Source organism: Acartia tonsa, chromosome 3, assembly GCF_053477335.1.
Source record: "Acartia tonsa isolate MP-2025a chromosome 3, ASM5347733v1, whole genome shotgun sequence".
Lineage (NCBI taxonomy): Eukaryota > Metazoa > Arthropoda > Copepoda > Calanoida > Acartiidae > Acartia > Acartia tonsa.
This window is the reverse complement of record NC_137262.1, coordinates 19,885,757-19,898,415: the sequence shown is the minus strand read 5'-3', so window position 1 is coordinate 19,898,415 and position 12,659 is coordinate 19,885,757. Positions and strand designations below refer to the sequence as shown.

The following is a 12,659-nucleotide window of genomic DNA, read 5'->3' as shown; positions in this document are numbered from 1 at the left end:
AGGACAAAGAGACATAATGCTTTGTTTACAAATATACACATACCACAGAAAAATATTAAATAGAAGTTCCACCTTCAAATCACTTTGAATAAAATTAATTGAATTATCGGGAATAGTCCCTTTCGTAACATCGCCCCATAAGTGGCAATTCGTCGTATTTTTATAATGGCTTTTCATGGGTTATTTTAGGTAAGGTTAGGTTATATTGGGTTAGGTGATTGCCCAACAGGATTAGGTAATTGGCCCCGCAGGGTTAGAGCCCCCCCGCAGCGGCTAGAAATAGGATAAAAGCTACTGTGAAAAACACGAAGAATCGCCCCATAAGGTGCGATGTTACGAAAGGGACTATACCCGAATTATCCTTTTCTTCCCTTTTATGAATTTTTCAATAGTAAGATAAATAGTCTTTAAAGTAGAACACTTGTCATAATAAGGGCAGGTTTGGTTGAAAGATAGTATAAAACAAGAAGTGCCGTTTGGCTACCAGAACTTTCTAATAAATAAGTCATAAATTTTGAGGCATAAATAAACTATCTGATATTTATTCTATAATCTTTTACAGTTCATGTATGAGTGTTTGTTTATAAATGCAGTATGCTTCATCAAGATAATTATAGGTTTTATAATATTATTGTTTTAAATCTTTCAATATTATAAACTGAAACATATATACATTATTTATGGTATTTCAAAAACTCGTCAACTTAATAAAAATTTCGTAGCTAATATATAAAGTAGTAAGCTTTTTTGTCTGTAGCGAACGATCTCGCTAACCGCTGAACCGACATGGTTCTCCTTTACAGTGAAGCTTCTTATAACTCCAGTAATGGTTTATAACTATTTTTAGGGAGTATATCTCTACTCTCCCATTTAAAATCAACCCTGTAAAAATTCCTCCACCCCGCAACCCACCCCCCAAAAAAAAACAATTTTTTCTTTTCTTTAATAACTATAATGAAAAGTAAATGGCTGACTTCTCTTCCCCGAATTCCCTCAAATCTCTCAAGGTGTCTTTAGGGACGTTGCCGCTTGTTTGAAATCTGTGTATAAATGTACGTATCATATTTATAGTTCTGTGTGACAAATTGAAAGCTGAAACTTTGCTTGTTATGAATCCTATACTTGTCCAAAGCGTAACTACTAAACAATGTTTTAGTATATCTGTATACCTATGCGGTTTGCATTAATCCAACTTTTAATATGAACTATAGCACTTTAACTTTCCACAATTTATTATTAAGAGTTCTATTTAATTCCTTTAATGATGTTCATTTCTTTGCTAGTGGAAAAGTTCTTAAAAAACTAGTTTTGTTCAATGATCTTTAAAATTCTGCTATATTTATGGCATAGAAACTTAAACATACTCCGTCATCTATGGACATTGTTGTCCTATTGTAAAATGATATTGATATTCTGTTAAAGTTATGAGTATGTATCATGTATCTACTAAGTTTAGTTTCATATTATAAATAGACAAATCTTTCAGGGAAAACCAATTGAAGACAAAGTAATCTAAAAAGCTATTAAAACAATAGCCACCAGTAAACAATAACCTGCAAACAAATTTCGCTCTTTCTTTACACAAAAAATTAGGCGACTGCTGAACGTTTTAATTTTGGGAGATAATTTTTATTTGTTAGATATTTCTGTTTTATGTTTTCATTTTTTGAAAGCATAATATGTTCTATTATAAAAAATCTATTCAATGCATAATTCTTGTTTATAATTCTGTCTAAATTTGAAGTGAGTTATATTCTAGAGAATCAAAACTATCATTCATTAAACAGGAATATGAAATTGAAGTATGAGAATATAATTATTAATATCTGTTCTTTGCTATTTTGGAATAACTTTGATTTTCTTTGAAATTAGTAAAACGTTTGATACACAAAAGAAAATGTTTTTTTAAAAACTCATGATATATTATATAAGCATAAATGATAAAATTGCATCAAGTTGATTAAGTTAATTAACCAATACGTCGGACAAGAGGATATAACTTAGTTATAGAGTAGTTGCATTCTTTCTCAATTATCATTTCATACTTTGACCTTTTGCAGGGCCTATACCTGCGTTGCCCTAACCCTGATGGGCTATCTAGTACCCAATATAACCCAACCTAACCTAACCAAAAGTAATATTTAAACAAACGAAAAACTAGCCCCCCCTTCCTCCCTTATTTTAAATTTATTTCAAGATAAGGGTATCAAAACGCACGAGGGTACTTTTTGGGAAAGCGCCTACCTTTACAACATAATTTCCTTAGTAAAAATCTATAATGGAACGCTTTTATAATATTGTAATATATTCCTTGAGCATAAGAGCTCCAAGTTCAGGTAGTTGTCCAAGTCCAACGCTCTGGTCCTCTCCACACACCAGTCCTAGCTTCTCTGGGCTCAACAAGGGTGCAAATCTTACCAGTAAAAATGCAATCATATTAACACATTTAAAAAACGTATTATGTCCACGAATAGCAAAGCAAAAAAAGATACAAATTCAATTTGGTTGGACTAAAAATTAAACTTTGACATAAAATACATAGAATATACATAAAACAGCAAAATTATCTTATCTTGTTATTTAGATTTTAAATAAAAAATATTCTAAGATGCAATTAAATTGTTGCATGATATAGAAAAAACAAACAAAAAAGCTGTTAGTCTCAAGAACACATAAACATAAACCAAGTTACACAAACTCACCGATTATAAAGTTGAAATCTATTGACTCTTGTTTGAAAAGCAGATTCAATGCCAGCTGATAAAAATATTATAAATTAAAATAAGTAAAATTGTGGCGCTTCGAAATATTCTAAACATTATGAAGTGTTTTAAAATTGCGAGGCTGAATCTAAAATTCTAGTATAAAATAAAAGGTCTGAATATTTTGAAGCACCACTCTGAGTTTCACCTTTGATAAGCTGCAAGCCGTTTATCAGTGGGAAGAAACACAGACTCAATACCAGCTAGATCAGATGTTAATATTAATTAACTTAAAGAAAAAAATTGAATACTTATTAAATACAAGTTACAACTTTCTTAATCATATAATATCTAGTACCTAGTAAAGTATATTTTTGGAAAATAATGAACCTAATTGGTTGGAATTTTCAGGAAAGCATTTTAAATGACTTGAGGGAGGTTAGGCTAATAACCTCCACGCTCTCAAGGGCGAAACAGATAGTCATAATATTTTAAGTTGAAAGTCTTTAAACAAATAGATATTTTGTTATATAAAACTCTAGAAGGCTAAATAAAAATACAATTTAATGGAAAGGATTATTTTCAATGCAAAACTGGACATCTGTATAATAATAAAACACTATACCTAATGTAACACCTCTCAGAATAAAAGGTGCAACAGTAGTATTCAAAGGCATGCCACCAGCTAAACCACAGGCTGCTACAGCTCCATACGCCTAAAAAGAGTCTGAATTTGCGCATTTTTAGCAAGAAAAACATTTGTATTAAAAGATATAGAGCTACCAGCTTAACCTAAGGCTGCTAAAGCTCAATATGTTTACAAAACCAAAAATATTTTCGGAAATAATTCTGCTTTGTACACAATAACATTAGGTATGCATATTTTTTGCTCAAAATTATATTTATAAATCAACTCTGGAAAATCTTACATACTATACTAGAGTAGATATTTTACAAGCACAAACTCAAAGCTACCCATTCTACAATTTGATAGCAAATATATATATATATGTGTGTGTCTTTTTGTAAAATAAGTTTTGCTATAAGAGTAAAAAGTGTAATTTTGTGTAGTGTTTACCCCAACTTATTTTGCAACTTCTCTACTATAATATTTTGCTATCCCATGGACAAGAATAAAGATTCATAAAAAAGATGAAGATACCAAATAAATTTTTTTTTAAGCAACGGATGTAATAATTGACAAGAACCTCTAAGTAAACAACTATCAATCAACAGTACCATCAGTAAGATAAGTTTCAAAATTTGATATTGTTGAATATTTTAATATCTCTTACAAAACTGAAACATATGTAGTATATTTAATTAGCTTTATATCATTCAAATATTACTTCTTTTAATTAGGAAACATTTAAATATTCTTGTGATTTATGCCCTAAATCATTTGGTATTGAATCATCTTTAGTTAGGCATCTAAAAAAAAACTAAATTCATTAAAGGTTTCAAACCAAAAACATTATAAGGTACTACTTTATATTTACTGTTAAATTATATTATATCCAATTATCAATCATTTCTATACAAATCCCTGATGGGACCAAATATATTGCAAAGGACAAAGTTTTGACCTTATATAAGGCTAAATCTTTTATGTCACACCCTCTTTATTCCCACAATTTCAAGGCAAACTATTTTACTAACTTTTTATTACATTACATATCAGTGTGTATTTACCTAGAGCTAATACAGTAATTTAGACACCTACCTTCCATTTTATGAAAAGTCCTATTTTTAAAATGTTATGGTGTAGCTTCTCATAGGTCCTGGACGGGTTTATTATTATTTTGGGGGAGGGTACTCCCACCTTCTTCAGAGAAATCACCAGTTATGAAAGAAATATAAAAGTCCCGCTATGCGGCGCCACTGTAGGGTGACGAAACTTTTTCTTTTCGAAGTGGGTTAGAGTTTTCTCTCAACCCCAATATACATAGGCACTATGGACGTAACTGCTTGTGGTAAATATATTAAGAATAAAAGGGACAAATTCTCTTCCAACGATGATATCTTCATCATAAAGGTGTAGTTAGCTCTCTAAATGTACGACTTAAAAAAGCAAGATTTGCAAACAAATCAGGGGTGTATATTTACCAATTGTATACATGGGAAAGAAATTAAATAAGGTGGGTGGAAACACCCCCCTCGTAACAAAATATAATTTTTAGTTAAATCCTGACATTTGAGAAAACCCAATAGGTTTGCAAATAAAAATAAAGTACATATAAAAAGTAACAATTTAAGCACTAACCAAAAATCTGTTTAAAATGTTGCTTTATGTGGCTTGCAATCCGGCCCCGGAGAGAATGATGCAAAGTGAAACTCTCTTAGAATTAGGTCTTCAAGGTGCAGTAGGCTAAACCGATATACATAGAGGAAAAGAACAAGATTGAAAACACAGCATGGCGGATGTTTTTATAATATATTATTATTTTTGGTAGATTGATTTTAAATATTATATTTGGTAAAATATCGCTTCTGCTATGATCACATTCTTATTTTTTAGACTATTGGCTAGAAGAGTACAAGCTTGATTTAGAAATTTAACAGACTTTTATACATATAAAAAAACAAGTAGTATGTATGTCTGCACAAAAAAAATGTTTCAGAACCGATTAGGTTCTACTTTACATAAAAGCAGCTTGTCTGATATGAGATATAATTTAGCTTATTAGGGAAGGGTAGGTTAAAAATGTCAACTGAGAAATATTTGATCCCTATTTAGAATAATCAAATTATATCACGTTAGGCTCCTTTTCTGGAGACTAGGGTCCAAACCAAAAATTTAAAATATCAAAACATGTAAAATTTGTAAAGAAATAAGTTAGTTCGGGAGGTGCCATGCTCTTTAAAAAATGCACTTTTATCCACAAAGTTTGTTGAGGAAGTATAAAGAAGTGGAATACATAATATTCAGGGATGCGGACACTTGTGGATTAGATTTTCAAAATTACTTTAATTTGTGAAAAATTAATGTTTTTATTATTCGGAAATCATGGAGTTGGGAAGATATTCATGTAATATATCTAAAAAATAGGTGAGCATTGTAGGTATTGTTTTTTAAGAAATCAAAACAAGTATTTTTATGCAAATGCGATTCGAAAAAAATTTGGTGAGAAGAAAAAAAAATCAAAAGGGTTTTCAAATTATTTTACAGGTTTATGTCCTTCATACTAAAATATTATTTTTTCCACTCTACTATCAACTGTTAAAAAAATGTTTAAATGACTTTCATTAATAGAACATATAAACTATTAATATTAGCAATGTTAATCAAGAAAAGTAATATTTATTTTTAAATTTCCTTTTTTTATGATTTTTCCTAATCTGATCCTTATTCTTGATGTTCCTTTTGTTACAACTGTATAAGAAGAATAGATGTCATATCGTACCAGCAAATAAAAAGACAAGTCAAAGACATATCAAAGTTTAATATTAATTTTAAAAGTATAATTTTACAACCTACTATTCCTTCCACAATCTAACGTTATCGATTTGTTGGACCTAATTTATTAAATGTAGAATTTTATATAGGATTCATGGTCTCTTCCCAAACCTTTGCAAAAAATAAAACTGTTAAAAGTCACATATATTTCATTAGATCAAGCTGCGTTGATAGAACACTTTAATATTGTGCATTTATGACCCTGAAAGAAAATTAGTTAATACTGATTCATTCTCAATAATTTATAGGAGTTTTCTATTCTTATATTAGGATTATGGTTTTAATATGGCTAATACAGCTAATCTATCCGATCTATCTATCTATATTACCTTAGTCATGGAGAGTACATTAGCTAGAATCTTGCCACCACAACTGTCCACACACCTAGCAAATCTATCCTATCTTTCTATCTATATTACCTTAGTCATGGAGAGTACATTAGCTAGAATCTTGATACCACAACTGTCCACACACCTAGCAAATCTATCCTATCTTTCTATCTATATTACCTTAGTCATGGAGAGTACATTAGCTAGAATCTTGCCACCACAACTGTCAACACACCCAGCAAATCTATCTATCTATATTACCTTAGTCATGGAGAGTACATTAGCTAGAATCTTGCCACCACAACTGTCCACACACCCAGCAAATCTTCTATCTATCTAAGTATCTAAAATCTATATTACCTTAGTCATGGAGAGTACATTAGCTAGAATCTTGACACCACAACTGTCCACACACCTAGCAAATCTATCCTATCTATCTATCTATATTACCTTAGTCATGGAGAGTACATTAGCTAGAATCTTGACACCACAACTGTCCACACACCCAGCAAATCTATCTATCTATATTACCTTAGTCATGGAGAGTACATTAGCTAGAATCTTGCCACCACAACTGTCCACACACCCAGCAAATCTCTCCTTTCCAAGGGGCTTGGGGTCTGCCTCAAATTCAGACCTTTCTAACACCTAAAATGTAAACACTTCAATTGTTTTTTCAAAACAGAAAATAGTTTTGTGGCAGATAAGCTTTTATATATAGTTCGAATCTCGGGCCGACACCGCGGCTTAACTAAAGACGTTAAAAATGTTTCCTACGGCTGCTATGCCAGGTGGGAGACATAAATATTAAGAGAAGGGGTAATGCCTTGGCCCGTAAAGAGGCGCAACTCATTACCATGCACAGTTAGGACAGACAAAGGTCGTGCAATCAAGAGGTTGGTTGTTTGATGAATGTTACTTAACCTAATATCCTTGGGTGTTAGAGTATCGCATCCCATTACACGCGGATGATGCTCTGGATTCTCTAGATGATCACTTAAATCGAAGGAATATCCCACCCTTACGAGGTAATGGTAATGCTAATAATAGAAAAAAATTAATTAATTAGGTATACCTAATTAAATTAAAAATTCATTATTAAAATTAAATCCTTTTTTTGTTTGCCAAAACCTTTAACCAAGTAATTCATATTCAACATTGTAGTTCACTTCTCCTTTATTTTAGTTTATAAGGAAATTATATTTTTTTAAAATTTTGCTTGGTATCACTAATCATTTAAACCCCTGAAAAGGTTGTATCTCTGTATGGAAAGTTAAATGAATTTGTGTTTTGTTCAGTCTACAACAAGAAATTAGGTATTTATACAAATGGTCAGAGTAGGTAGTAAGATACAATATATTTATTGCGGAGATGTACCTACATTTTTTTTCTGGTGGCAGCAGTTACATATTGTAATGGTTAGTGAAATTAACGTGATACAATATATTTATTTATTGCATAGATGCACCCACACCTATTCTGGTGGCAACATAGACATAATGTAATGGTCAGGGTAGGTAATAAGATACAATATATTTATTACGGAGATGCACCCACACCCATTCTGGTGGCAGCAGTGACATATTGTAATGGTCAGGGTAGGTAATAAGATACAATATATTTATTGCGGAGATGCACCCAAACCTATACTGGTGGCAGCAGTGACATATTGTAATGGTCAGAAAAGGTAATGGGATACAATATACATGTACAAATTAAACTTTCAATATTACCAAGTTTCCCCCTTATACATCTATATATACATATATGTATTATAAACTTTAACCTAATTTTCTCTTAGTATTTGGTGTCCTATATACAAAAGTAGGTAGATGTATGAGTAAATACAGTAAGAACACAGAAAAAAAAACCTAGACGGATTTTGTTATCATGATTGGTTCTGTTCCATATATAAATGCAGAATAATATACATACAATGCAATGCATTTATGGAAATAAGTTTCACGTCTAATTTTTTTATGTCTTAATGATAAAATAAAATTTTTTAGGGCTTTCATACAATGCAAGTATTAAGTTTGACATTTTTTTCAATATTGTACCAAAAACCAAAGAAGAATGGATAATACACAGGTCAGCTTATAATCTTATTTAGAATCGTTCCTTTTAGGATATTGCAATAAATTTTATTAAGTATGTGTGTGTGTGCATGTGTGTGTGTTTGTATGTGTGGGCGTGACTGTGTGTGTTGTGGAGATAAATTAATGAATGTTGTAACAAAATAATTCCAGGTTACAAACTTTAGACCAAACAAGGGATAAAAGATTAGGCAAAAGACAATATTTCCTTTTCATTCAAGATTTCAGTGGCGTGCACAGCAATTCGCCAGGGGGTGTGAAACCTTTAGTGGCCTTTAGCAGGCCTTCCCAATTTCAAATGTATTTTGAAAAATTAACAGTGGAACAAACGCTTTAATAATGTCAAGAATAAACAAATAAAAAAAATATTTAATACAAGACATTCATTCAAACAAGAAATCCAAGCTAAAATCCTCCGAGCTCGCATTCGCATATAGTCAATTGTTTCTTGTAAAGCCGCATTCGCATATAGTCAATTGTTTCTTGTAAAGCCGCATCCGCATATAGTCACTCATTTTATGTAAAGCCGCAGCAGTGCGTATGACTGCAGCTACCAATAACTTAACTATATGAGCTGCATTATGAAAACGATGGCTGCTGACCTCAAACCAAAATGCCAAGATCTATTTGCCTATGTCTATATTCCTGATCTCCAGGCAAAGTTAATGGTAGGAAGAGTATTGAACAAGGTTATATCCTTAGTACTCACAATAATTTCTAGCTACTCATTTTACTTCATAAATTTTTAATGTTATAATGATTTTGTTAGAAGCTTTAATGGATAAGGCGATAATAAAGGCAGTTTATTAGACCTAACACTTATTTTATTTCTGTTTAGAATCAAATTTTCTTATAAGCTTTTAGATGCAAAGCTTCTTTACAATTAAAATGTTTTATTTTATTAATAATGTTTATATAATTACCTAACCAATTAATATTTTTTTCGTAATTTAATTTTATTATCAGCCATTTATTCCATGCACCATACCTTTCTAATTTAAAATCTATTATTTACTTTTTCAATTATTTAAAAAAAGAGCTTTATTTAGGGTCAAAATTAATCAATTTAGTGTATCAATGTTTTAACCACATGCTATTTCATTTTTACACATGCTGTACAAAAACGTGTTAGGCCAGAAAAAATAGAGAAAATATATTTTGAGTTATAAATCATGCCATCGGAATAACCACTGAATATCGCAGGAAATCCCAAATAAACTTAAAGTTGCAATACATAATTATATAGTATGGTTCTAGTTATAAAAAATTGTTCATCAGATAAAAGGATGTAAGTTTATGTTAAGACCATTCCTTAACTTTAGTTGAAAATCTTTACAGTACACGGGAGGAGGGATAAAGTGATACACTTTCCATAAAAGGGATATTACCCACGCTATCCAGTGATGAAATATTACCAAGGAATGGTCAATATATCAACTTTATAATTTGGGTTTAATCTAATATCATAAGAGACCAGTCATATATATATTACACACACCAGAGATTAAGAGAAATATTTTCTCTGTTAAAAATTGTAAACATTACTCTAATGAAGACCCTGACTATCACTGAAAGTAAGTTAGATCTACGATTAAGCAAATCATAAAATTGAATTTGTCCACTGAAAGTAAGTTAGATCTACGATTAAGCAAATCATAAAATTGAATTTGTCCAAAACAAACCTTTTAATTAATAGTTGTTGTTTTTTTAAAGAAACTACCAATGAAAATTTTAAGCAAAAGTGCTATTGAAAAGTTAGTATCATACTGTAAGGGCTTACTGCAAAATAAAATATGAGAAGAGAGGATTCTGAAAAATTTACTTTAAAATATTTTTTTCTACATATATTTTATTTTCTACCATCATCTATCCATATATCGCTGACAATATAAACTATATTCTTGCTCTCTAGGTTCTGGTGACCAAGGACTATTTAATTTATTTCATCTCATGTTGCTTACACAATTTTCTATTTGCCATATTAATAATACTATTAATAAAAACTAGTGTGTGCGTAGAATTTAAGCCTCTAGGGGATTCGCTCAATGAGAAGGAAAAGGGATTCCCCTAACCAATTTTTGGTTGGAAGGATTTTTTGTCAGGGGGGGAGGTATATCTTGATCCCTCCCCTGATCAAATATAATAAACCCTTCCTTTAACAAAGGAAAATAAGAAAGATTTGTTAAGAAGTGTACAACAATGTTTTTTCTTCTTCTGCGTGATAATAAAATTATAAATTTTCACCTCTGTTGCACCCAAAGATTTGAGGTAGGGAGCTTGGGAATCAGCTTTGCCGGTCAAAGCAGCAACCTAAATAACAGAATAAAAAAAACATATGAATATATATCTGAAACAAGACAATATAAATCTAAGTAAGTATTATATGCAGTTTTCAAATTGAGATTTTGCCTATTTTTATTTTTTTTATTTGATAGTTTGATTTGGTAGGCTGAGTACATTATCAACAGGCGTACATAATGAAATGGTTTGACAGCTAGACCAATGTTGTACAATCAATGGATGTTAAGAGATTGCAAGGCCAATAGCTGCATCTATTATGGAACTAGAATGAAACAAGAATGGTTTTCATGAAAATTGATGCCTTTTGGAAATGGAAAAAAAAATTCTGTCCTTTCATGTAAAGATTTTAGAATTATGTATATTGCCCTTTTAAATCACCTCAATATCTATAAAACTAACCAAAAAGAACTAGCACTAGTATAGCCAAAGATAGATTAGCGTAACTAAAACACTCACAGACAAACTTTTTTGTGCCATCATAAAATATATCCACATTGCCATAGAAATCACAAGAAACCAGGGGCGTCCAAGTTTTTTCATTTGGGGGGGGGGGGGGGGTAAAAATTTGAAAATAAAAATTTTGGGGGTGCCAAGGTCCATTATCCCCCTTTTTTTAGATTTTACTGTTATCCAGGGACAAGGGAAGGCTATTCTGGCAAACAATAGTAAAAGGCAATATTTCACCATAATCTAAATTATTCCAGTTTGCAGCTAGAGCAACTTTTAGCTTCAGTATGATCGTCAAAGATCAATTTATGATGCAATACTAACTTGATTTTGTCAGGTTTGTTGACCACAATATTACTATAAGCCTATCTAATCAAAATTCTGAAAATAGAGAACGATTTATTTCATTTAACAAGTATACAGTTGACTAGTTAAATTTTTTTCTTGTTCTTACTTTTTTTTCATAAAATTGTATCATAAACAATTTTCAAAACACATGTATTTCAATGATTATTAATTATGTACTTTATCTATCTTTGACCCATATTATATTTTTTGTTTGAGACACCTAGCGGCCAGATTATAAACTACATATTTAACAAAGCGCATCAAATTTTCTTTTCTTTGCTTGCACAAAAATATTTTAAATCTTGTATTATAGATGATAAATCTTAATGTATGTAAGTAAACACAGACAAACTAAAGGAAAATGGGCATGCAAAAAACTTTATCTTTGAAAAGATATCATCGTCATCCTATTATATAAAGTAATAAGCGTGTTTTGTCTGTCCTGAGGGATCTCGCTAACTGCTAAATCGATATTGTTCTCTGTTACTGTGAAGCTTCTTATAGGTCCTGGGAAGGTTTTAAACTATTTTTGGAGAGGGTGTCTTTACCCCCCTCCCCCCAAAAATATTTTTTTAACTCTTTTTAAACTCAAATTTGAAATGGGATGAGGTCAACTTTTCCCCCTCCTACCAGTTATAATTTTTTTGTCAGTAGAGAAGGATCTTGCTAACCACTGAACCGATATGGTCCTCCTTTACAGTAAAGCCTCACATAGATCTCGGGATAGTTTTAGGCTATTTGTCTTCCACCTCCTTACCCCTTCGGAGATAGAGTCCCCTAGCCACTAGTCCTATATACTGTATTAAGGATTTGTTGTCTGAAGCTTAAGATCACAATAACTACTGAACCGATTACGTTCTCTCTTTGAGAGAATCTTAAAATAGGTCTAGTAATGGTTTCAGGCCATTCTAATTTGATATTTAGGTCTTGAAGTGATTTAAAATTATTTTTGTAGTCACCTTCTGCCTATTTGAATAAA

General features: G+C 31.2%; 1 protein-coding gene across 2 annotated transcripts in view; it reads right to left on the bottom strand.

Moving 5' to 3' along the window:
• LOC145313595 (acrylyl-CoA reductase AcuI-like) overlaps positions 1 to 12,659 on the bottom strand; it is a 32,616-nt gene that overhangs the window by 7,338 nt on the left and 12,619 nt on the right. The window contains exons 7-11 of one of the 2 annotated variants that reach the window (XM_080153059.1): positions 10,829 to 10,894; positions 7,020 to 7,136; positions 3,328 to 3,418; positions 2,911 to 2,965; positions 2,313 to 2,413 (exon numbers count right to left, since the gene is read on the bottom strand). In XM_080153059.1, the coding sequence (XP_080009185.1) occupies positions 2,313 to 2,413; positions 2,911 to 2,965; positions 3,328 to 3,418; positions 7,020 to 7,136; positions 10,829 to 10,894 (430 nt within the window). Of the gene's footprint in view, positions 1 to 2,312; positions 2,414 to 2,702; positions 2,758 to 2,910; positions 2,966 to 3,327; positions 3,419 to 7,019; positions 7,137 to 10,828; positions 10,895 to 12,659 lie in introns of both variants that reach the window. The other variant, XM_080153060.1, reaches the window with a different exon arrangement.